The sequence below is a fragment of the Aythya fuligula genome, chromosome 16 (assembly GCF_009819795.1).
Source record: "Aythya fuligula isolate bAytFul2 chromosome 16, bAytFul2.pri, whole genome shotgun sequence".
NCBI lineage: Eukaryota > Metazoa > Chordata > Aves > Anseriformes > Anatidae > Aythya > Aythya fuligula.
The window spans coordinates 3,482,658-3,504,602 of NC_045574.1; the positions used below are offsets into that span (position 1 = coordinate 3,482,658).

The 21,945-nt window shown below is 65.6% G+C and overlaps 1 protein-coding gene across 1 annotated transcript; it reads right to left on the reverse strand.

The window, feature by feature from the left end:
- Nucleotides 1-1,083: 1,083 nt before the first annotated feature.
- Nucleotides 1,084-21,178, reverse strand: SOGA1 (suppressor of glucose, autophagy associated 1). Its single transcript, XM_032198513.1, has 16 exons — nt 20,872-21,178; nt 15,010-15,234; nt 13,911-14,069; nt 11,725-11,787; nt 8,690-9,916; nt 7,302-7,421; nt 7,016-7,141; nt 6,474-6,704; nt 6,250-6,357; nt 5,920-6,087; nt 4,956-5,207; nt 4,730-4,801; nt 4,268-4,338; nt 2,583-4,032; nt 2,354-2,495; nt 1,084-1,496 (listed from the first exon to the last, which is right to left on the reverse strand). Exons 1-16 carry the CDS (start codon nt 21,001-21,003, stop codon nt 1,441-1,443), a joined length of 4,602 nt encoding a protein of 1,533 aa, XP_032054404.1. The 5' UTR covers nt 21,004-21,178; the 3' UTR covers nt 1,084-1,440.
- Between the last annotated feature and the right edge of the window lie 767 nt (nt 21,179-21,945).

The following is a 21,945-nucleotide window of genomic DNA, read 5'->3' on the forward strand; positions in this document are numbered from 1 at the left end:
GTCTGCAGGGCTTTATTCATCACACGACAAGCAGGCACGGCACAGGGGGCGGGTGGGCGCCGTCATCGGGGCAGGTCCTGCCCTTCATGCGACCTTGGGGTGGGCACGGGGACCATGGTGAGGACAAGGGCAGAGGCTGCAGGGGCTGAGGCCAAACCTGCCGCCTCCCCAGCTCATGATTTGTTCCCAGAGCCCTGGGCTCAGCCAAAGCAGCTCCTGCCTCTCTGCAACGCAGCCTTGGCAAAGCCCCTGCCGTCCCCCGTCCCCGTCCCCATCCCCGTGGGAAACACCTGGCACCCCTATTTACAGAGTAAGACAGAACTGACCGATATTACAAATAATTAAAAGGCAGTTGTAAAAATGAGAAACCACATTCCAAAAGTAGAGAGTCTTTTAAAAACGGAACGGAAACAAAACCTAGTCCTCGATGAAAACGCTAAAAACCACCCCGGAAGGATCTATGTACAGCAGGAGAGTGCTGGCGGCAGCGCTGCGCCCGCCGGGGGCGTGGGGGTGGCCGGGGGGGGGACGCTGCCTGGCCCTGGCTGCTGGTGACACACCGGGGTGACGAGGGCCCCGGGGGGCCGGCTGGCCGCCCCCAGAGCGAAAGGCCATCGGTGCTGGGCCGGCTGGCCCTGGCTGATGCTGGTGTGTCCGGAGACACAGGCAGTGAGCGGCTGTCGCGGAGATGCTGACGGAGGCTGCGACGTGGCAGTGATGCGGCCGTGCTGCTGCGGGCAGCGAGCGGCTGGACGGGAGGGGGCAGCAGCCGCGGCAGCAGGAGCGTTTTCTGAGCCTGGCTGCAAGATGACAGCAGTGCACAGAGCCCCTGGAGCGATGTACACAGCCTCAGGACAATGTGCACAGGCTCTGGAGCAGCGCGCAGAGCCCCCAGGGTAATGTACAGAGCCCCCAGGGGCTTGCACGGAGCCCCCAGAGCACTACGCACGGCCCCTGAGCAATGCAGGAGCCTTTGGAGCTGTGTATAGAGCCCCCGGGGCACTGCACAGAGCCCCAGGAGCGATGTCCGCAGCCTCAGAACAATGCTGAGGGTCCCTGGGGCCACGCACAGAGCCCCTGGAGCAGTGCACGCTGCCTCAGAACAACGCCCGGAGGCTCTGGAGCAATGCCCAGAGCCCCCCTCCGAGCAATGCCCAGAGCCCCGGTGGGCACAGGCACCTGCAGGCAGCTCCATCTGTGCGAATCCTGCCCAGCCCCCGGCACGCAGCTTGAAAATAGGTCGAGCAGCCGCCTCCAAAATCACCCTTCTCGCCCTGGGCTGCGCACAGGGGCACCAGCGCTGCCGGGCTGCTGCCCTCCTCCCTCCCCAGCTGAGGCTTTTCTCGATGGCGACCGCCCGACCGCTGTGCGGCGGAGGCTGCGAGCCGGGCTGCAGCCGCCCAGCCCACAATCTCTTAATCCAATTGGTGCATCTCCAAGTTAGCTCATTTCGGTCTGTTTTGTTTTCAAAAAATGCACTTGGTTTACATTGCAGGCTGTCCGGAGATGGGCAGAGCCAAAAGAGGAGGAAGAAAGGAAAAAAAAAAAAAAAAAAAAAAAAAAAAAGGGTGGGTGCGGGGGAAACAAGGACGGGGGGCAATATTTCAATTCAGCACTTGGAGGAGCAAATAACTACACGTGGCCCCGGGCAGGGAGGTGGGCGCTCTGCAGGGTGGAGGCTGCTGGGGGGGCCCCAACGCGCTGCTCCCAGCCAAGGCCCATTGGGATTAGGGATTAGGACACGCCACGCGTGCACCCAGCTTCCCCACCACGCCGGGGGCTGCCCGCACCCTTCCCACCAGCAGAGGAGCCCGGCAGCCCCCCAGCAGCAGGAGGGCGATGGGGACAGCCTCCATGTGCGCCGCCCAGCCCGGGGACCCTCCCCGCCTCCCTCCAGCCTCCAGGATGCAGCCGACGGATGCGGCTGATGCAACCGCCCCGCAACCGCGGCCCTCGGGGACACGCCGGGCAGGCGGCGCTGGCCACGGGGCCGGATCCAGCCCACGGAGCCACGCTGCCTCCGTCCCTCGACTCCAACCCCGCAGCGCTTCAGCCCTGGCCGAGCAGCACCGCCACCTCGCACGGCGGCCGTCCCCTTCCCCAGGCCACCGCGGGGACCCCGCCGCTCCCCCCCCCCCGTGCCGGTGACACGGCCACCCCGGCGGGACGCCCCGCTGCTGCCGGCAGCCTCCGCCGCCCGGCGCCCTTCGCCATCTGCTTCTTAAGCGTCCCCGCGGGTGAGGGGACGGTTAGGAGACAGATGCGTCCCCGAGAGGGGCCCCGCGGGCGCTCTCGGGGCAGGAGAGTGGGAAGCAGGCAAGGCTGCGCGCCCCGTCCCGCCGTCCTCACTCACTCAGGGGCCCCGGCTTCTCCTCCGCCCTGGGGGGGTCCGCGGGGTGCAGCCTGCACTTGGAGGGCGAGTGGCGGGCGGCGGAGCGGGAGGGCCGGGCGAAGCAGGAGGTGAGGGACTGCGAGCTGCAGTCGCACGCCATGTCCTGCAAAGAGAGAGTGGGGGCGGTTAGAGGGTGCCGGAGCCGCCCCCGCGGGACACCCCGGTGCGCGGGGGGACCCCGCCTCGTTACCTCGCTGGCCAGAGCCGAGATGAGGTCGGGGTCCCGGGGGGCCGCCTCCTTGCTCCCTTGGCCGGGGGATGACGGCTTCGGGTCCTCGCAGCTGCTTTGTTTGAGGACTTTCTTGCTCAAGATGCGGGAGGCGCTTTCGGCCGGGTGGTAGGCGGCCGGGCCGGGGTGCTCGGTTTTCTTGGCACCCTCCTCCCCGCCGCCGGCATCCTTCTTCTCCGGGGGGGCCGTGGGGCTCTGCGCCCGCCCGCAGACGTTCCTGAAGAACTCCTGCACCAGGCCGTACTTGGGGGCCTCGGGCTTGGCCCTGCTGCCCTCGGGGCAGCCCGGCTTCCAGATGGACTCGGTGCTGCCCGCGTGCTCCACCACGCTGAAGAGGCTGGACAAGCCGTCGTTGATGTTGCTGAGCACGGGGCTGTCGCGGGTGGTGGTGGAGCGGGCCCAGGCGGAGCCGTTCTGCTTGCCCTGGTGCAGGTTCCAGAGGCTCCTGTCCTTGGAGGCGTCCAGTTTGGAGGAAGACCTCCTCTGCAGCTTCGGGGAGCCGTATTTTGGGGAGCAGCAGGGCCGCTCGATCCTGGAGTGGACCTTGTCCAGGGAGGAGGAGATCTGCTTGCTGCGCACGGAGACGAGGGAGGAGCTGCGGGGGGACCAGCTCTTGCCGTGCACGCCGCCGCGCGGCAGGTCCGTCTGCAGGCCCACGCTCACCGTCTGGATGGTCTGCGTCCCCACGTGGGCCAGCCCCACCGTCTGGCTCGAGGCGCTCTTCACCTTCCTCTCCAGCGAGCTGGAGCGGATGGCCTGCCGCACGCAGTTGGTGATCTCCTTCATGTCGTCGCTCATGTTGCCGGAGATCTCCAGGTCGTGCAGCGAGGGCGGGAAGCGGGGCACCGGCGGCACCGCGCTCTCCACCGCGCCGCCGTCCAGCAGCTCCCGCTGCTGCTTGGAGAAGTTGCACAGCCACTGGCTGTACGTGCTCTCCGCGCTGGCCGACTCCTCCGGCTCCTTGGGCTTGGCCATGGTGAACAAGAAGCCGGGCTCGATCATGATCTTCCCCTCCTTGTTGTGCACCAGAGGCGCCTCCAGCCGCCGCGCCACGGGCGGGCTGTAGTAGATGCGGATCCCCGTCTTGTCGGGCGCCGTGTAGCTCCTCTGCATCTGCTTCTGGGCCGGGTCGTGTCCCGAGAAGCTGCTGGCCCGCGAGTAGTCCCAGGAGGAGATGCCCAGCTTCTCCTTGGCCAGGCCGTCAGGGGCAGGTTGCTCGATATTCACATATGTACAGTTCGGGGGAGGAAGGCCGGTGCTGTCCCGGATCCCGTTGGGCAGCAGCTGGGCGGCTGCAGACACCTTTTTGCCTCGGGAATGGTCGCCCAGCCCGGGCGCAGTCTTTCCAGGGAGGTAGGGAGAACAGTCGAGCAAGCTTTCGAACTCTGACATGGAGGAAACGGACTTGGTCCTGCGGGAGAAGAGAGCACAGGGCTCACCAATCGCCCAGACAGCAGGACAGGGGGACGGTGTGGGGACAGCTGAAGGCTCCACCCCAATGGGACCTGCTGGGCACCCAGTCCTGCTTCTCGCCTGCGGGACAATCCTGGGCCACGGCTGTGTCCAGTCGGAGCTGGAGGCAGGCCTGGCTGCGAGGGCTGCTGACCCCCTCCACGCCCCGAGGATCACACCACTGACAGACTCACCTTTTTAGGTTGGTTCCCTTGGCTTCTTCTTCAGAGATTGTCTCTTTGTCTGTGATTTTTTCATTGAGAGCCTAGGAGGACACAGAAGCAAGCTCTGGTGGCAGAAGGCACAGGCCCATAGCACATGGATGTGCTGGAGCAGGGGCTGCACCCTGCTCCTTTCCGGCACCTCCCCAACATCCCCAGGTCCTGCACCCCACCCCCAAGGCTAAACAGGGCTGGCTGTGACCAAAACTATCCTAAATCAACTGTCTGAAGCCCCTAGGGTTTGCCACAGCAGGATGAGCCATGCTCTCTGCTGTCTCCACCTCCCTAATCCCTGGTGGCCTCCCTGCAACCATGGCTGGGAGGCTGCTGCTTGAGGGAATGCTATTTTGGGGCGCACACAACCTCCCCCTAATTTTTAGCACACACCTGAGCCCCATGGGAAGCCAAAGGACCACGCCACCCTCTCCTGCCCACCTCTTTCCAGTTGCCGCCGTGCTTCTCCATTTCAGAGTGCTTCAAAGCCCATGGGTTGGCTCCTTTCTGCAACTGGAGAACATGCCGGTCACCCAACGCGTGCGTGTGCCCCTCTGGGCACACAAAGCCTCTGCTGCTTGCTCGCCGGGTGTGCCCCAGGGGCGTTCAAGCACAGCGAGCAAGCAGCAGAGGCTGGAGGACACGCGCACGGTCGGGGACACCACACCTGGTTGAGTTTGTTCTGCAGGTCCTTCGCTTGCTGCTCCGCCTGCTGCTGCTCCTCCTTGAAGCGTGCCAGCAGCTCCACCTTCTCCTGGTTCCAGTTCTTCTCGCTGATCTGCAGCTGCTTGGTCAGGTCCATGACGGCGCTGTAGGACTCGGCCAGGAGGTGCTGGTGCTCCTCGCGCTCCCTCTTCAGGGCCACCTTCCAGTCCGGCAGCGCCCGCTCCGTGAGGCCTTTGCCCGCCTTGGCCTCCAGCTGCGGTGACACGGCGTTGGCAGCCCCGTCGAGACAGATGGACCGATGGACGGCCACCCGATGGGACGGGGGCTGGATGGCCCCACTGCCCTCCTCCCCACCCCGTGAGGGTGGCACTGCCTGGGGCTGGCAGAGTGCTCCCTGAGAGGCTCCACTGCTGGCCCTGAAGGCATCTGGACCAGAGGTGCTGCCCCCACGGAGCAGCTTGCTTTTGGGGAAGAGACAGGGGAATTGGGGACCGTGGATGGGCACCGTGGAGAAACGCTGCCCGGGAAGCACTGGCACTGCTCTGGTGAGCAGATGCACAGCCACCGGCTGCTGCCAGCACGGCCCCAGGGAGCCAAAACCCCTCACCACCACGAGAGCAGGGCACAACGGGCCGGGGGACCGAGGGGACAGGAGAAGAGGGCTCTGGTGCTGCTCCAGCAGGGGACGGGGTGAGCGCGGTGCGTGGCCAGAGCACGGTGAGCCCCGGCACCACCCCGCCCGCCCCAGACAAACCCAGCAGAGGAATAAAGAGCATCCTCTGCTCCCGCAGTCGGATTTTCGTGCCAGCCCCGTTGCTATAGAAACTCGCCTGCCGGAGCTGCTGCTCATTGTGATTCCCGCCGTGCCATCCTTCCTCCCAGCCCTCCCCAGCAGCAGCCAGGGTTTGGCACCCGGCGCGGGCAGCCCCCCCCCAGCCCCGCGTCCCCCCTCCCGCGGCTCCCACCTGGGCGATGTGGCACTTGAGCTCGGCACGCTCCATCTCCCAGGCGGCCTTGGCCTTGGTGAACTGCTGCTGCAGCTCGCCGGCGCCGCGCCGCTCCTCCCGCAGCTCCGTGCACAGCTCCTTCAGGGTCACCTTCATGTCCGCCAGCGTCTTGATGCACTCGTTGGGCTGCCGGGGACCGGGGGGTGAGCGGGGGCTGCTGCCTTTGTACCCCGGCCCTGCACGCCGCCACCCCCAGGGGGAGGGACGTGGGGTGCCACCAGGGTTTGGGATCACCCCGCCGCCCAACGGTGATGCCCAGTGGGGACTGATCCTGCCCACCCCGCTCACCGTGTTGGGGGTCCAGGCGTCCCCAGCGCAGGTCTTGTTGTCTGCCTGCTGCTGCGGGGCGAGCTCCTCCTCCTCCAGCAGCAGGTACAGCTCCTTCATGCTGTTCACCTGCAGGAGACGGCACAGGCAGCTTGCTGAGGGTCCCATGGATCCCGTGAGGATCCCACGGCACCCAGCCGGGGACAGGGGACATCCGAGTGTCCCACCACCCGTGCCCACGGTACCTCCAGGAAGTCATCGCCCTCGCTGTGCACTATCTTGCCCTGGCGCCAGCGCTTGAGGAACCACTTGAGCTTCATGAAAAGCAGGAGGAAGCTCTGCCTGAACTGCTGCGACTCCTGCACCAGCAGGTTCTTCTCCTGGCTCCAGAACTTCTGCTCCAGCCGCCTCTGCAGGTTCAGGCTCTGCAGCTCGAACTCCCGCCGCAGCAGGGCTTTCTGGTGGTCCTCCTTCAGCTGCGGAGGGACACGGTGAGCCACCAGCACCCGCGCAGGCTGTCGTGCCTCCTCCCCACAGCCTCAGCCCAGCATGGGACCCCAAAATAATGCCCCCAGCTCAGCCTACGGGTAGCTGCAACCCCCCTGGGAGAGCAGGGCCATCAAGGCAGAAGGTGTAAGCCCTGCACGGCTGCACGCCCACGTGCACAGAGAGGCACGCTCGGTCCCTGCGCCCCTGGAGGATGGGATGTTGTGTGGTCCGGGTGTCACCAGGGGGGTCACCAGACACATGGGGCCCCTTCCTCCCGTGGCCACCACCGCCCGCTCACCTGGCAGATCTTCTGCGAGAAGTTGTCCACCTCGTCCTTCCGCAGCTGCCTCTCCTGCGAGAGCTGCTCCTGCAGCCCCCGTAGGCTCTCGTTGGCCTCCGACAGCACCAGCTGCAGCTCCTTCATCTGCAAGGGCACGGGAGGGACGGTGGGTGCCCAGTGGGCAGGGGGACGTGCTCAGCACCCCCTCCCCAGCTCTGCAGCCCTCCCACTGAGCTGCTCCCCGGGCAGCCCCACCGAGGGGCCACGCACGGGTCCCCGTCTGTGCTGGGAGGTGGCTCCGTACCTCGGTGGCGTAGGAGTCGTTCTCGTCGGGCCGGCAGGTTTTGTAGCTCCGGGGATGCGCGGGGTCCGTGTCCTTGGTGTGGGTGATGCGGTAAGGGTCGGCGTCCCTAAAATCAGGCTGCTGCATGCGTGGGCAAGTTAATGAGAACAAACCAAAAGAGCGGGAAGAAAAGAAAGCCAGAAAACAAAACAATGGGTCTCCGAAACAGTAAAGGACTACAAGACAACAAAAAGGATGATGAGGAGAAGGAACTTCATCACCATGGTGGGAGACAATGTGGAAACCAAAAGGAAACACAGGATGAGACACGTGGCCTGGATTGTTTGGGGAAGGGGAAAAAAAGAGAGAAAGAGGGAAAAAATGTGCAAACACCAGTTACGGTGCCATGCAGTGACTGGGGGAAACCGGGACCTGGGGCTGGTGGGACTGTGGTCCAGCAGCATGCAGAAAAATAGGACTCTGAACAAGCGAGTGTGCTCCAGAAAGGCGCCCTGTGCCCATGGTGGGACCCGTGTCCCCAGCCAGGTCCCCATCCCTGGCTGTCCTGGCACGAACTGGCCTCCCCGGACAGGAGGGCACGGGCTGCTCTCCAGGGGAGGGTTCCCTGTTGGAGACAAAGCTGCCTCGGGGTTTTTGCTCTGTGAATTACCCTGCCTGGGAACTGTCTCAGTGCACACCAATGGGGGCTGAAGCTCCTTCCAAGTTGGGTGCCTGCTGCAAGCCAGGCTGCGAGGGAAATTTAGGTTGGATATTAGGAGGGGAGGTTTAGGTTGGATATTAGGAAAAACTTCTTTGCTGAAAGGGTTGTGAGGCATTGGAATGGGCTGCCCAGGGAAGTGGTGGAGTCACCAGCCCTGGAGGTCTTTAACAGATGTTTAGATGTAGAGCTCAGTGACAGAGTTTAGTGGAGGACTGGTTAGTGCTAGGTCAGAGGTTGGACTGGGCGATCTTGGAGGTCTCTTCCCACCTAGATGATTCCATGATTCTGTGAACTTGGGGTGCTCTTATGATGCCGACCGGACAGGCTTTCAAACCAGGGGCCCATCCCCGTCAGCAAAGAGCATCACAGCTGGGGACGTTTGGCTCTGCGAGGAGCCTGCCCACAGATGGAGGAGAGCGGCCGAGCCGCCCCGCTGGGGTGGGACACGGCCGTGAGCCCCCCGGCCCCACCTCCCGCCCGGCGCACACTCTGTTGGAGCAGAGTCCTATCTGTCCCGGGTGCCACGGCATGCAGCGAGGCGAGCGTTAGTTGGGGGATTGCTCTGGGGAGGCAGGAGGAGGGGAACGTTACGGGTCAGGGTTTGTTCCGTTAAAGCAGGAGAAAAGAGCGAGAAGCGGCAAATAAAGCAACGAGTGCTGCGGGGCGGCCGCGGGACGAAGCCCCGTACCTGGAAGTCGGAGCCGTGCTCCTTCTGCAGCCCCTCCTTGGTGGCCTCGTGGCTGCCGGAGAAGGGGAAGGAGTCCGCGTGCTCCTTGAGGCCGCCGGCGAGGTGGTCCACCTTCCTCATGAAGCAGCCCAGGTCCTGCTGCAGCACCCCCAGCCTCATGAGGAGCACGTTCATCAGCTTGGCGTCGCTGGGGCCCTCGCTGCTGTTATCCACCGCCTCAGCCAGCAGCCCCCCCACGCACTCGTTGTCCAGGCACAGCTTCAAGCCGGAGGTGAAGCCGTTGGCGTCCGAGATCAAGACGTCGATGGCTTTGCTGACGAGCGCCGCTTGGTCCCGGATGCCCAGCAGGGTCTCCAAGTCCTTGGCCTTGAGGAGCTTGGCGGCGGGACCCCCGTCCAGCGCCTTCCCCCCGCCGGGCCTGTCCTGCTGCTCGGCCTCGCCGCCGTGCCCGTCCCTCCAGCCGGCGGTGGGGACGCACTGTGCCGAGTCCCCGGCCTCGGCGTCGGTCTCCAGCATGGGCCGGGTGGTCTGGCAGGAGGCCAGGTCGCAGCGCTGGAGGTTGGAGAGGAGGACGCGGTTCTCGTACTGCAGCTTCTTCACCTTGCCGCTCAGCTCGCTGATCTGCACCTTGGCCGTGGCCAGCTCCTCCTGCGAGGGCTCGCTGACCACCGAGCAGCTGTCCTCCGACAGCGTCACGTCCAGCTCGTGGTCCGACTTGTACTTGTTGAGCTCGTTCATCAGGAGCTTGTTCTGGTCCTCCAGCTCCAGCAGCGAGCGTCGCAGCAGGTCGGCCTCCTCCTCCACGAACTGCAGGTGCCGGCGCAGCTCCACCACTGTGTCCCCCGCGTCCCCGCAGCCCGAGGGGCACGCCAGGAACCGCAGGTCCTGCCCCGGCAGCTCCCTGTCCCCCTGGCCCTTCATGTCGTCCATCTCGGCCCGCAGGCCGCGGTTCTCCACCTCCAGCTCCACTATCCTGCGGCTGAGGATGTTGGCTTCCTCCTCCACCAGCTTCAGGTGGACCTTGAGCTCGGCCTCGCGCGAGTGGGGCGAGTCGGCCAGCTCCTCCACGGACAGGGAGCTGTCGAGGTCCCCGTAGAGGGACCTGTACTTCAGCAGCTCCTCCTTCATGCCATCGTTCTCCTTGGCCAGCTTGGTCAGCTTCTTGCACATCAGGGCTGACTCCTCCTTGGCAAAATGCAGCTGGCACTTCAGGTCCGCGCTGTCCTCCTGGGGACCGAGCGGGGACAGGTGTTAGGAAGGGCCTGGGGGACCTGAGGGACATGGGGCACTGACACCAAGGTGGGACGTGGGGACCTGGCCCAGCCCCGCCACCACGTGTGACAGGGAGGGAAAGCTGCCGGGTGCCGGGGGAAGTGGCTGGAACGAGGCCTTCTTCTGGTCAGGTTTTGTTTTTCACGAGGGCTGGAAACCTCCCCAGGTCCCACCCCTCGCCCAGCCCCTTTCCTCCCAGCCACCCGTCCCTGTCCCTGTCCTGTCCCTGTCCTCGCTGCCCCCCTTGCCACACATGGGGGTGGCAGCCCCAGCCCTGCCCGAGCCCTTTTGCTTCCCGGAGCCCTCTGTGGGGTTTTGCTCAGGCCGGTTTTCAATCCTACAACAGCCAGCCCTGCTGTTTGCCCTCAGAGACCATTTCTCAGCTACGGAGCGGTTTCTGGACAGAGGACCAGGATTTCCTGACGCCCAGCTCGTGGCTTCCTGTGCTGTGGGGTCACTGCAGCCTGCTGACCGCCTGCAGGGGCACCCAGCGCCTGCTCGCCCCGTCCCCAGCACCCCAGTGCCCCTCCAGCATGGGCAGCGGTGCCTGCAGGGCTCCAGGAGCCACCAAACGCTGCGGTGCCTCCAGCCCCGAGGGGCTGCCCTGGGCTCAGGGTGCTGCCGTATTCCCCAGCATGGCCACGGGGACAGCGCCACAGGGCCACAGACCCAGCTGGGCAGACGTGACCTCAGTTCCTGTTTTTTCCAGGAAAAAATAAATAAATAAAAGCGCCCAGGCAGGCGCTTCCCCCTGCCCCTTGCATGGCCGGGGGGGCACCCACGCTCCAGGCAGCACGGGGAGCACCTCGAGAGCTCCCGGGGTGGGGACAGAGGGGACGGAGCTTGGTTTTGAGCCTGCCCCCACCCCAGCTCCGTGTTCTGTGAGAGCCCCGTAGGGCCAGGCAGGAAGGGGGCCCAGGAAGGCACCGCTGAGTCACAGGCGGCTGCACTGGGGTGGGAGGGAGGAAGGAGGACGGGGACCCGCTGCCAGGGCACCGGCACCCCGGGGAGCCCAGGGCTGGCTTCGGCTTTGTACCCGCTCCTGCCCTTCCCCACGGCCCCACAGCGGGGCCCTCAGCTCTGTGCAGAAGGCAGCGAGGGGGCAGCGGGGTGTGTGCTGCCAACTGCAGGGACACGGGGACGTGGGGCCAGCCAGGGAGCCCCGTGATGAGACCCTCCCAGCAGGAAAACCTTCATGAGGCTCCCCGCCAGGCTTTGGGGCGCAGGTCTGCTGCCCAGACCAGATCCCACGGGGCTGCCTTCGGGAGGGGACTCGGGGGGGTGTCTGAGCCCTCGGCTCCTCCCAGCAGCAGCCAGCCCTGCCCCTCCCCGCTGACAGCGTTAGGACTCAGGGCAGCTCAGCACAACAGCGAGTGACAGATGAAATCCTCCTGCTGCTGGAACGTCCCCCTCCCCGTGCTGGCCCAGCAGCCTGTCACGGGGCAGGGACAGGGGCAGCAGCCTCCAGCTGCTCCCCACGGGGTCCCTGGGCCCCCCAGGACCACCCTGCAGCCCGGCCGCTGGCACAGGCAGGCCCGGCACGAGGAAAAGGTTCAAGCCACTGCCTGCTCTGAGGCCCCATTGATAAAGGAGACAAGGGATCCTTGAGGACAAGGAGGATGGCCCAGCACATCAATCCCTGCCTTGTGCAGAAGGCAGAGAAGCCCTGCAAGGAGGGGATGTCGCCGCCCTGCACGGGACTCCCCCCTGTGCCAGGCTCAGCGGCTGGCACCGCTACCTGGGGTGGGCACCGCAGCCCCTACCTGCACTGACGGCTTCTTCTCGGCCTTCCCGAGGGAGCGAGAGCCCCTTTTCTTCAGGGAATTCTGCAGAGAGAAGAGAGGGACGTTACCCACGGCCGCAGCATGGCATGCCGGTGTGCACACACACAGAGCCACCCCGCCACCCCCAGGGCTGGGGACACCGCAGGCAGGGCAGTGCCGATGGCTCCACGGCTCGTGACAGCCAGAAAAATGCCAAGGCCTTGTGGGATGAGCCCCTCGCCATGGGGGAGCCGGCCTGCCAGGCGTCGTGTCATGAGGCTTGGCCAGAAATACCCCTGCGGGCACGAGAGCAGGAAGGGAGCAGGAAGCGAGTGGTGGAGAGGCTGAGTCATGGCAGGACTCACGGGGAATCCCAGGCCGAGATGGCTCCGGGGCATCCCAGCTTGGGAGCAGCCGATGCTCCCCACCACCTCCCCACCACCTCGTCCCTGCCTGCAGGCAGCAGGGGGACACGTCCCTGCTGCCTTTCTCCCCGACCGGCTGCAGCTGCAAACGGAGACCTGGGATCAGCCACTGGCTGTCAGGCTGCTGGGGACAGCCTGCGAGAGCGTGACAGCGGGATTTTTGTCCCTAAATCCCCCAGCAATCGTCCTCCTGTCCCTCGGACTGCCCCAGCACGAGAAGCACCCAGCAGCAGGCAGCACCAGCATCCCCGGGGGCACAAGGGACGACCCCGAGGCTAGTGAGGATAGCTGAGACACGGGGAGCCCAGGCAGAGCCATAAGGGTCTAAAAAAAACCACATCAGTGTGAACCTGTCCCCGGCCACGCACCCCATCCCGCTCTGCCGGGGTGGGTGACGCAGCGGGGCCGAAGCCCCCCCAGGCACGGGGGGCCGGGGGCCGCCCCGGGCGCGCTTCCAAGCTGGCGCTGAGGCCCCAGCAGCCAAAGAAAGCAGCTGTGAAATGTAAGCGGCTGCCTGTGCCAAGGTGCCGGGCTCCAGCTTTCCTATTAAGGCCAAGACCAGCGCTGGAGCTGCTGCACCCCCCCGGGGGCTCCCTGTGCCACGTCGGCATCCCTCGGCCCAGCCCTCGCCCCGCGTCCTGCGCTGGAGGTGCTGCGGCCCCTGAGGCTGGGATCGAGCCCTGGAGGGGGGTGAAGGCACCTTGGGGGACACACTGCACGTCCCACCATGGAAAAAAACCTCGTGGAAGCGAGAAAGAACGGGCCCGAGGGGCAAGCCCAGCCCTGCCCAGCCTCCTCCTGTTCGCCTGGCTGCTAACAAGCCGTGCCGCTGCTCTGCGCCCTCCGGCAGAAGGGAGGAGGCGGCTGAGGGCTGTTAACTCTAATTAACGCTCCGGAATAAGTGAGTAACCCCAACGCCTGGGGACGTGCCCTTTCTGAGAGTGGAAGCAAGCCCCTGTGCTCAGTGCAGAGCCCAGCAGGAGCTGCAGAAGCACCCAGCACGCCCGGCTTTGTCCCCACATGGCTAGCCCGCAGTGACAGCCGGATTTGTCCCCAGCCATGTCCTAGCACAGACCCTTCGGGCTCATGTGGCTGCAGAGGGGACATCTCCTGTCCCACACGTGCAGCCCCCTGTCCCTGTCCCCACTCCTGGTGGCCCCGAGCAGGCAGCAGGGCTGGGCGATGCCGCTGCGTCCCCCCGGCACACTGCCCTGCGCTCAGCCAGCGCCGCCTCCCCAGGCTCCCCGGGGACCTGAGGCATTCGGGGCAGTAGGGAAGTGGGTTACGAGCGCCGTGATGGATCACACAGCGGTGCTGGCACCGGGATGCCTTTCCTGTCCCCGAGGATGGAGCGGATGGGATGTCCCCTTGCTGCACGGGGACCAGCAGCGCTCCTGGCTGGGAGCTCATCCCAGACCGACGGCGCGGAGCACCCCGGTCTCGTGCAGATACGCACGTGGCTTCCCAGGACACCCGCAGGGGACCACGTGTGTGCCAGCCGAGCCCAGTCGTGCCCTAAGGGACGAGCCCAAGCTGCACGAAGCCGTGGTGCAGGAGCACATCCCTCCCACGGGCGGCCAGGACAGCCCTGCTGCCTGCACATCACGGCGGCGCTGCTCGGGTTTCACCAGCATCTGCAGCACGGTTTGGGTTTCAGCGATGTGAGCAGGGCCAAGGGGCTGCCGCGGCACAGGGCCAGGACACCTGCTAGGGGCTGAGCCCTGGGGCCACCCGCTGGTCCCCCCTCCGTGTCCCTCTCACCTCTCGGAGCTTGTCCATCTCGTTCTGCACCACCTGCTTGGCCAGCTCCGTCTCGATCAGCCGCTGGCGCAGGTCCTCGTTCTCCTCCTCCAGCCTGATCCTTTTCTTCTCCACCACCTCCAGCTCGTTGTGGAGCCGCACGGAGACGTCCTTGGCCACCTGGGGACACAACGGGGCAGTCGTTGGGCCGGGCACAGCAGCACACTGCGGCCACAACACGAGGACAGGACCTCGTGGGCACCTCCCATCCCCAAACAGCACCCACGGAGCTCACCAGGGTGCTGCCGAGACCCTTGGGAGCAGACACCACACTGGGTCACACCCCGTCCCCAGACCACCATTCCCCCCGCCCCTATTTCCAGTGGCCAAACCCTGCTTTCCTCCATCGTATCGTGGTGCTGCGGGATGCTCGTTGCCTCTTTGTGCTTTTTTTCCATGCCACCACACTGGAAAAGCGGCGCCAAAGCCGGGGGCTCACCCCAGCACAGCAGCTGCACGGCTGGGAGGGGGGCGAGCGGAGCAGCCCCGCGGAGAGGGAAAGGCGAGCTGCTGCATCGGGTTACGGAAAAACCTCACAAGAGCCCCCAGAGCCCAGCGTGCCCCAGCTCCAGCCTCTGCGGGAGGCATTGCTGGAGGTCAGCACTGCACGAGCATCCCTGAACAGCCCCCGAGCCTCCCCCCGGTGCTTGGTCTCGGGCTCCTCTGTCACCTCTCAAAAAACCGAGCTGCTCCTCGAGCCACCCCCCGGCGCCAGGACGTCCCCGGCTGCCACCGCACCCCCCGGCAGCGGCTGTTCAGGACGGAGCACTCAGCAAACACTCCCTGGCACCGGGCTGGCGGCTGGGGAGGGCGAGGCAATGCCACCCCGCAGCAGTCACCTCGTCCCCACGCCAGCCCAGGCCTCCGCAAGGTTTCCACGATGGCCAAGAGGAGAAGCAGCTCCCAGGACCCCAAATTTTGGGGGAGCTGCACCCTGAGACCTTGCACATCTCACCCCAAACCACTTCGGGACCAATCCCGCCTCGCTCCACCCCTTCCCCTGGGCATCCCCCAACACCTGGGGCTGGGGACAGGGGGAACGTCGCCCCCCGAGCATCACCTTGACGTCCTGCTCCAGGCTGTGGATGAGCTCGCCGTCCACCTGGCCGGTCTGTGCCACGCGCAGGCTGCGCCGCTCGGCTTTGCGCAGCCGGTACTGCAGGATGCGGCACGTCTTGCTGGCTTGGTCCAGCTGCTGCCGCAGCTCCTGCAGCTGGTAGACGTCCTCCTCCATGTAGACGTCCCTCATCTCCAGCATCTCAGCGCGCAGCTCCTCGATCTCATCCTGCGGGGAGATGCACGTGGCACACGTCAGTCCCGCAGCCCATTTCGTGTTGCCCGGGATGGCACTGCTGGGGATAGGATGGGACGTGCCAGTGCTCAGCCTGCAGGTGGGGGCTACCACCTCGGTCTCCTTCTTTTCCCCCAGGACACCTCCTCGCTGTGCTCCCCACCCCTCCCCAGCCTTCTTTGCAAATGTTCAACCCCCTGGTCAAGCCCCCACTGTCCCTGCAAATGGAGCAGCGCTGCTTACACCAAGGCTTGGGAAGACCCCAGACCTGCAGCTGGCTCCCTCCTCCACCAGGAAGACCCGTGGACACCGTCACCCTGCTCTGCACATGGTGGGGACACCCACGGAGCCAGGGGACAGCACCGGACCGCCTGCAGCCCATGCACATCAGCCCAGGGAGTTACCGGCGCCGTGCACAGCCCACCTGTGGCACCGAGGAAGCAACCAGAAGCACCCGAGGTGGCTGTGAAATCCCATCCGAGCCCCGCGCAGCCCTGCAGAGCCACACACCAGGGAAAGGGGGTGGATTTTACAGGGCTTTGGGGGCTGCGGTGGTGCCGTGAAAGCCCCAGCAAGCCAAGGAGCACGTGCACGGCTCCCGGCATCTCCTGCTTAAATAAACCGAAATAAAGAGGAAGATGGGGGAGGAGAGGATTCACTGCAGGAGCAGCCCAGGCAGCAGCCGCAGCGAGAAAAATGTAGGTCGTCTTGGAAAAGATGTGTCAGAAGGAAGGAGGAGACGGCAGGCACAGAGAGGAGAGGAGAGGCAACGCAGGGACAGGAGCGAGAGGCTGCCAGCAGCGGGGACCTGCGGCTTCCCCTCGTTTTGCCCCCGGGCAGCAATCGCCGAGCTGGGTCCTCCTCCACCTCCTGCCCGGCCTCGTTAGCTCTCACCCTGACGGACCCCTCAACCTGGTGAAAAACCCCGATCTCCACCCAAATCTTCCCCGTAAACGCTCCAGCCACCGCAGCGGGTGTTATCTGCCTCGGCAAGACCCGGTATGATCCTGAAAGGGCCTGAGCATCCTTTTCCCTGCCCCCATTTCAACGCGAGATGACAAACTGGGGACGTCACCGAGACAATCCCCGATTATCCCCAAGCCAGCCAGCGCCACGGCGGCCGCGTGGCTTTGTGCTGGGGCTCCGGAGCGGGCAGGAACCGGGGGTGACCCCGAGAGGGAGCAGGGTGGGAGTGAGATGCTCCAGGAAGAGCCGGGATGGCCCCACTGAGGGGCATCAGTGCAGGCACGTGGTGGGCACTTCCCTCGGGCTGGTTCAACCATAAAACCCCGCAGGGATGAGACCCGGGATGTGCACGAGGGCTGCGAGGGCTGTGGTGCCCCCCGGGGTGACATCCCCGATGGAAACCCACCATGACCTGGGGAGCCCAGCAAAAGCCCAGACAGCCTGAAGAGCTTTTGGGGTGGGGTTGGGAAGATCTTGGGAGTTTTCATGGAAAAAAATGTGTTACACATCACAGGTGAGCAGGCAGCTTGCAGCAGCGCAGGGGAAAACAACAGCTTGTGAGCAGGGACTGCTGCGGGGCAGATCCTGCACGGCAAACGTGAGCACTTGAAAACCAAACACCCTGAAGTGCCTGCAAGAAAAGAAGGGGGCATGAAATCAGATGGGGGTCCGGTGGCTCGGGAAAGCTTCCACCACTGAAGGAATTCAAACACCCGAACACGGCTGCAGGGGCAGCCAGGGCGCTGCACGGGACGCTTCCCCCGCGAGGCCGGCTGCGCTGCTAAGCCCTGGTAACTGGATTAGGGTGGGAGAGCAGAGAAACGCCACCAGGCTGGGGGAGAGCTTAGGACGACCGAGCTGATGCCCTCGCAGGCAGAGCAGCCCCGTGGCACCACCAGACAGGCTGGAGGAAACTCCTGGGAATGGCATCTTTGCAAAATCCAACCAAAAAACCCAGATGGAGGCGAGGACAGAGCCAGCAGCAGGGAGACACCCTTCAGAAACAGCCCGAAATCAGGGCTGGCATTGGAAGCGTGGAGCACCGTAAAGCAACGCTGAACAAAGCGTGCCACGGAGACGAGGAGGGCAAGGAGAAGCAGGGGGAATTCCCTCGGCCATTCCCCCGGTAACACGAGGCACCACTTTCACCCAAAGCCCCTGCGACCCTCAGAGCAAGCGGGTCTTTTGGTGATGTCCCCGCAGGGTGGCACAGCCGGAGCAGCTCGCAGCTCCCCGGCAGGATCCCACCCGGTATTTAGAAGCAGAAAGCAGCAGGAGATGCACAACAGAGCCACGCAAACAGCGGCACCGCTGGCAGCGCCGGCACCGCCAGCTTTGGGGCGCAGCCAAGCAGCAACCACCAGCACCCAGGGATCAGCGCCATGTGAACCCCAAAAAGCACCATGTGCACCCCAAAACCTCGGTGTGGGATGCAAAGGAGGAGAGGGGAAGGATGAGAGCCGTGGGGTTGTTTTGCATCAGGGCCTTTGTGCCCAGCGCCTGCTGTGCCCGTGCCGAGCCGGGGTCACCGCCCAGCAGCAGCAGGCACCGCTCCCTCCCAGATTACAGGGCACGAGCAGCAGCTTCCAATTAACTCCGAACCCCCGCCAGACAGAAGAGGGAATTATGCTGTAACTTGTTAAAGGGAAAAAAATAAAAATCAATATAAAATCAGACTGGATTTCTAAGGGAAATTATCCAGGGTGCCCTGCCAGCGAGAGGGTCCCAGCACAGCGCTCGCCCCCAGTGGGGTGTGGGGTCAGTGAGGGACGCCCCACAGGACGGCCCCGGGGGTTCCTTTCGGTGCAGAGCAGCAGCTCTGAGAGCAAACATCAGCCTCCCTGCCCTCGCCTTGCACCCTTCAGCGAGGGAAAAAAAACAACACAGTTCCCAGCTTTCCACCTGCCCCTGGAAATTCAGAGGCAAACAGCCACGGGCTCGCTGCCGGCTGGGCAGGACGCTGCCAAGCCCCTCGCAGGGCGGCTGCTGGGGGGGCTCCCATCATCGGCACCTCGAGCTGCATCCCACAGCACCCACGGCAGGGCCTCAGGAGGCCGGCTGGGACAATCCCAACCCAAATCCCCAACCCGAAAAGCAACGCGTGGGCCCCAAGGGCAGCGGCTGGCAGCGGCAGCCCTGTGGCTCGTTTCGGCACTGCTGGTGTTTTTCTGAAAGCCTTTGTCAATTTTTTTTTTTTTTCTCTCCAAGCCTTGAGAAATCACTGCTGTGAGGGGAAGCGGGTGAGGCGTGCTTAAATATGTACATTTGATTATCACGGCCGGGGAAGGAGGCGACACGAGCCGGCGCCTCGCCCTGTCGAGGCTCAGCAGCCCACCGCGGCGTGGTGGCACCCGCACGGCCCCTGGGGACACCGGGGTGCAGCCGAACACCCTCCTGCCCCAAACCCTCACCTCTTTAAGCACGAATTTCACCTGGCTCCAACAAATTAAAACGTCACCCGCAGCTATTCTGATCAATCTCAGGACGTGTCACCGTCACCAAGTCGGGTTCATCGGTATCCGAGGGGAGGGGAGCTGCTGCCTCTGTAGGGTCCCTGCTCGCTGCTCGACAGGGACAGGTCCCACTATCGTTTGGTTTAGGGTTGGCTTTTTTTTTGCTCTAAAGCCCCAAACCCACAGATTCACAGCCAAGCCAGCAGCTCCCCGGACCCTGCTGCAGCCCAGCCCCATTTTCTGCTCCTTGCCGGAGAAGCCGGGCACAAACTGCCCAGCGACCTCTGCTTCGGTTTTTGGAGCCCCACGGGTGCACGTGGCTGGGGTTTCTGCCCAGCTGGAGCCGGCGTGTTTTGCCTTCAGGCCGGGAGAGGGGAACAAAACCCCCAAATTGCTGCTTCCCTACCCCGTGGGGCAGCGGGGAACCGTGGGGGACAGCTGGCGGGACCTGCACGGACATCCTGACCGCAGCGGGGGGGACACCAAAGTCCCTGCGATGGCCCCGGGCGCTGTGCCCTGCCTGCCAGGGACTGAGGCCGTTGCTGCTCGTGGCTCACAAAATACCCCGAGCCCTCCAGGCCCGCAGCTCGCCGTGAAGATCACGTGAAGATGGAGTAAGCAAGCGTGCGCTCGGCCGGAGCAGCAGCGTTTTCACACGCATTCTTGGAAACCGGAGGGGCCTCATCTGTATTTTTCCAGCTCTCAGTAAATCAAAGCCCTTAAGCTCTTGCTGCTAATTCTGGCAGGAGTTTGGACACCAGCTGCGAGCTGGGGCTTTGCTAATGGACAAAGGGCCTGGCTGAGCATCTCCGGCGCGGCACCCAGCGCCCAGCCTTCACCTCGCAGCACTAATCCCAGCGCATTCACAAACTCTGGCACCTGTGCTCGGGAGCTGGCCCGTTTTCCAACCTGCCACATCGAAGGAGAAGCCACCGAGCCTGCCATCGCCTCCTGCCCCCCTCCCGAGGTGTTACTGCAGCCTGGGTGATGGCACAAACATCTCACCCAGAGCTGCACCCTGAAGAGGAGCAGAGGATACAAAGTACCCGCAGCCCGTCCACTGTTTGTGCCTCTCTGTGTCCCCAACCCCTCGTCCCCAAGCCCGTCCTGGCTCCACCACGTGCCCACGAGCCAGCCAGGCTGGAAAAAAGCCCCAGGGAGCTGGGGGCCCCGTGGAGAGCGAGCACAGGGACCGGTGGAGGGAAATGAGCTGGAAAATCTTCTCCTCAGGGCCTGGCAGCGTCAGCAAGCAGAAAGGACAGCAGCAGCATCCCACCCTGCGCCGTGCCGAGCCGTGCCACAAGCTGGGCCGTGCCGAGCTTGGGTTTCTCCACGCTGAGCTGAGCTGAGCTGAGCCAAACCAGCCCATCCCCAGCTGCACCAGGCTGAGCTGAGCTGGGCTCAGCCACGCTGTGCCAGGCCATGCCTGGTGATGCCACGCCAGGCCCAGAAGAGCCAAGCCCTGCCCCTGGGCATGACACCAGAGCGAGCCCTGCCAGGCCGTGCTCAGCGATGCCCTGCCAGGCTGGGCCAGGCCACGCTGGGCTGAGCTGAGCCGTGCCCACCTGTGCCATGCCCACCATGCCCAGGGACGTGACCCATGCTGTGCCCAGGGATGCGAGCTGTGCCCGGGGATGCTGTGCCATGCCCAGGGATGTCACATCACGCCAAAGCATGCCATGACCAGCGATGCTGCACCACAACCAAGGGTGTCCTGGGATGAGCTGCCATGCCCAAGGATGCCATGGGGTGCCCGAGGATGCCCAGAGATGCTGTGCCATGCACAAGGATACCCAGGGGTGCTGTAACACGCTCAGGGGTACCCAAGGATGCCCAAGGACCCTGTGCCATGCCCAGGGATGCCAGGGGACACTGTGCCATGCCTGGGGATGCCCTGGGACGATGTGCCATGCCCAGGGACACTCTGTTATGCCCAGGCACACCCAAGGATGCCCAAGGAAGCCCAGGGATGCCCTGGGACCCTGTGCCATGCCCAGGGATGCTCTGTTATGCCCAGACACACCCAAGGAAGCCCAGGGATGCCCAAGGATGCCATGCCATGCACAAGGATATCCAGGGGCGCTGTGCCATGCCCAGGGAGGCTCCGTTCTGCCCAGGCACACCCAAGGATGCCCAGGGAAGCCCAGGGCTGCCGTGCCATGCCCGGGGACCCCCAGGGACGCCCGAGGACTCCCTGTGGCGCCGTGCCCACCTTGAGATAGTCGTTCTCGGAGCGCAGGTCCTCCAGCTCGCGGAGCAGCCCGTCGGGGCCGGCGTCCAGCAGCTCCTCGGTGAGGTCGGAGAAGGCGAGCGAGGCGCTGAGCCGCAGCCGGCTGCTGGCCATGGAGCCGGCCGAGGGCTCGTCGGGCAGAGGCGAGGCTTCGCCGGCCGAGGGCGGCGGGGGGCAGCCGGGGCTCTCCCCGTCGCTGCCGCTCAGCTCCAGCGACGGCAGCTTCGCCTCCTCCGAGGCGCTGCCCTCCGACGCCTCCGAGCCGCTGTCGCTCAGCCCGCAGCCGGGCCCCGACCCCGACCCCGCTCCCGGCGCGGGGCCGGCGGCGGCGCCCCCCGCCCGCAGCCCCCCGGCCGCCGGCCCCGCCCCGCGGCACCTCCCCTTGGCCCGGGGCGCCCCGCGGACCGCCGGCCCCCCCCGGCCGCCCCCGCCCCGGCCCGGGGCCGCCGCCGCCGCCGCCGCTCGCGATCGCTTCTCGGCCCTCGCCTCCTTCCCTGCGCCGCCGCCGCCGCCGCCGCCTCCCGCTCGCCGCGGGGCCGCCGGGGGGTGCGCGGAGCCCCGCGCCGGCTGCGGGGCAGCGCCCAGCCCGGCAGCTCCTTGGGCCGGGCGGGGGACGGCGCCCGCTGCAGCTTCTTCTTCTCCGGGAGCGGCGGAGGAAGAGGAGGAGAAGGAGGAGGAGGAGGAGGAGGGGGAGGAAGGGGAGGCGGTGGGGGCAGCTCCCGGGGGTCCGGCTGCGGCCCCGCGGCCTCCATCTCCGTGCCCGTGGCCCCGCGGCGCGGCGCTGGGCTCGGCCCCGGCTGCGGCTGCGGCCCCGGCTCCGCCCGCCCCCGCCGCCGGGCGGGGACGCGCACGGGCGGCGAACAAAAGGCGGCGGAGAGGGGGGGGGCGAGGGGACGGGGGGGCCGCGCTGGAGGCAACAGCGACCCCTCCGCCCGCCCCCGGCAGCCGCGGGGTAAGGGGGGGGCGGACACGGGGTAAGGGGCTTTGGGGTGGCCCCCAGCAGGGCCCGAGCATCACTATGGGTGCGGGGCGTTGGGGTGGCCCCCAGCACCCCCT

Coding starts and splice junctions, on each gene's coding strand:
- SOGA1 (XM_032198513.1), bottom strand. CDS start 21,003: ATGGCCAGCAGCCGGCTGCGGCTCAGCGCCTCGCTCGCCTTCTCCGAC. Junction 9,917..11,724: donor AGAAGAAGCCGTCAGTGCAG/GTAGGGGCTGCG, acceptor CTCGGTCCCCAG/GAGGACAGCGCGGACCTGAA. Junction 5,208..5,919: donor TCAAGTGCCACATCGCCCAG/GTGGGAGCCGCG, acceptor GTGTCACCGCAG/CTGGAGGCCAAGGCGGGCAA.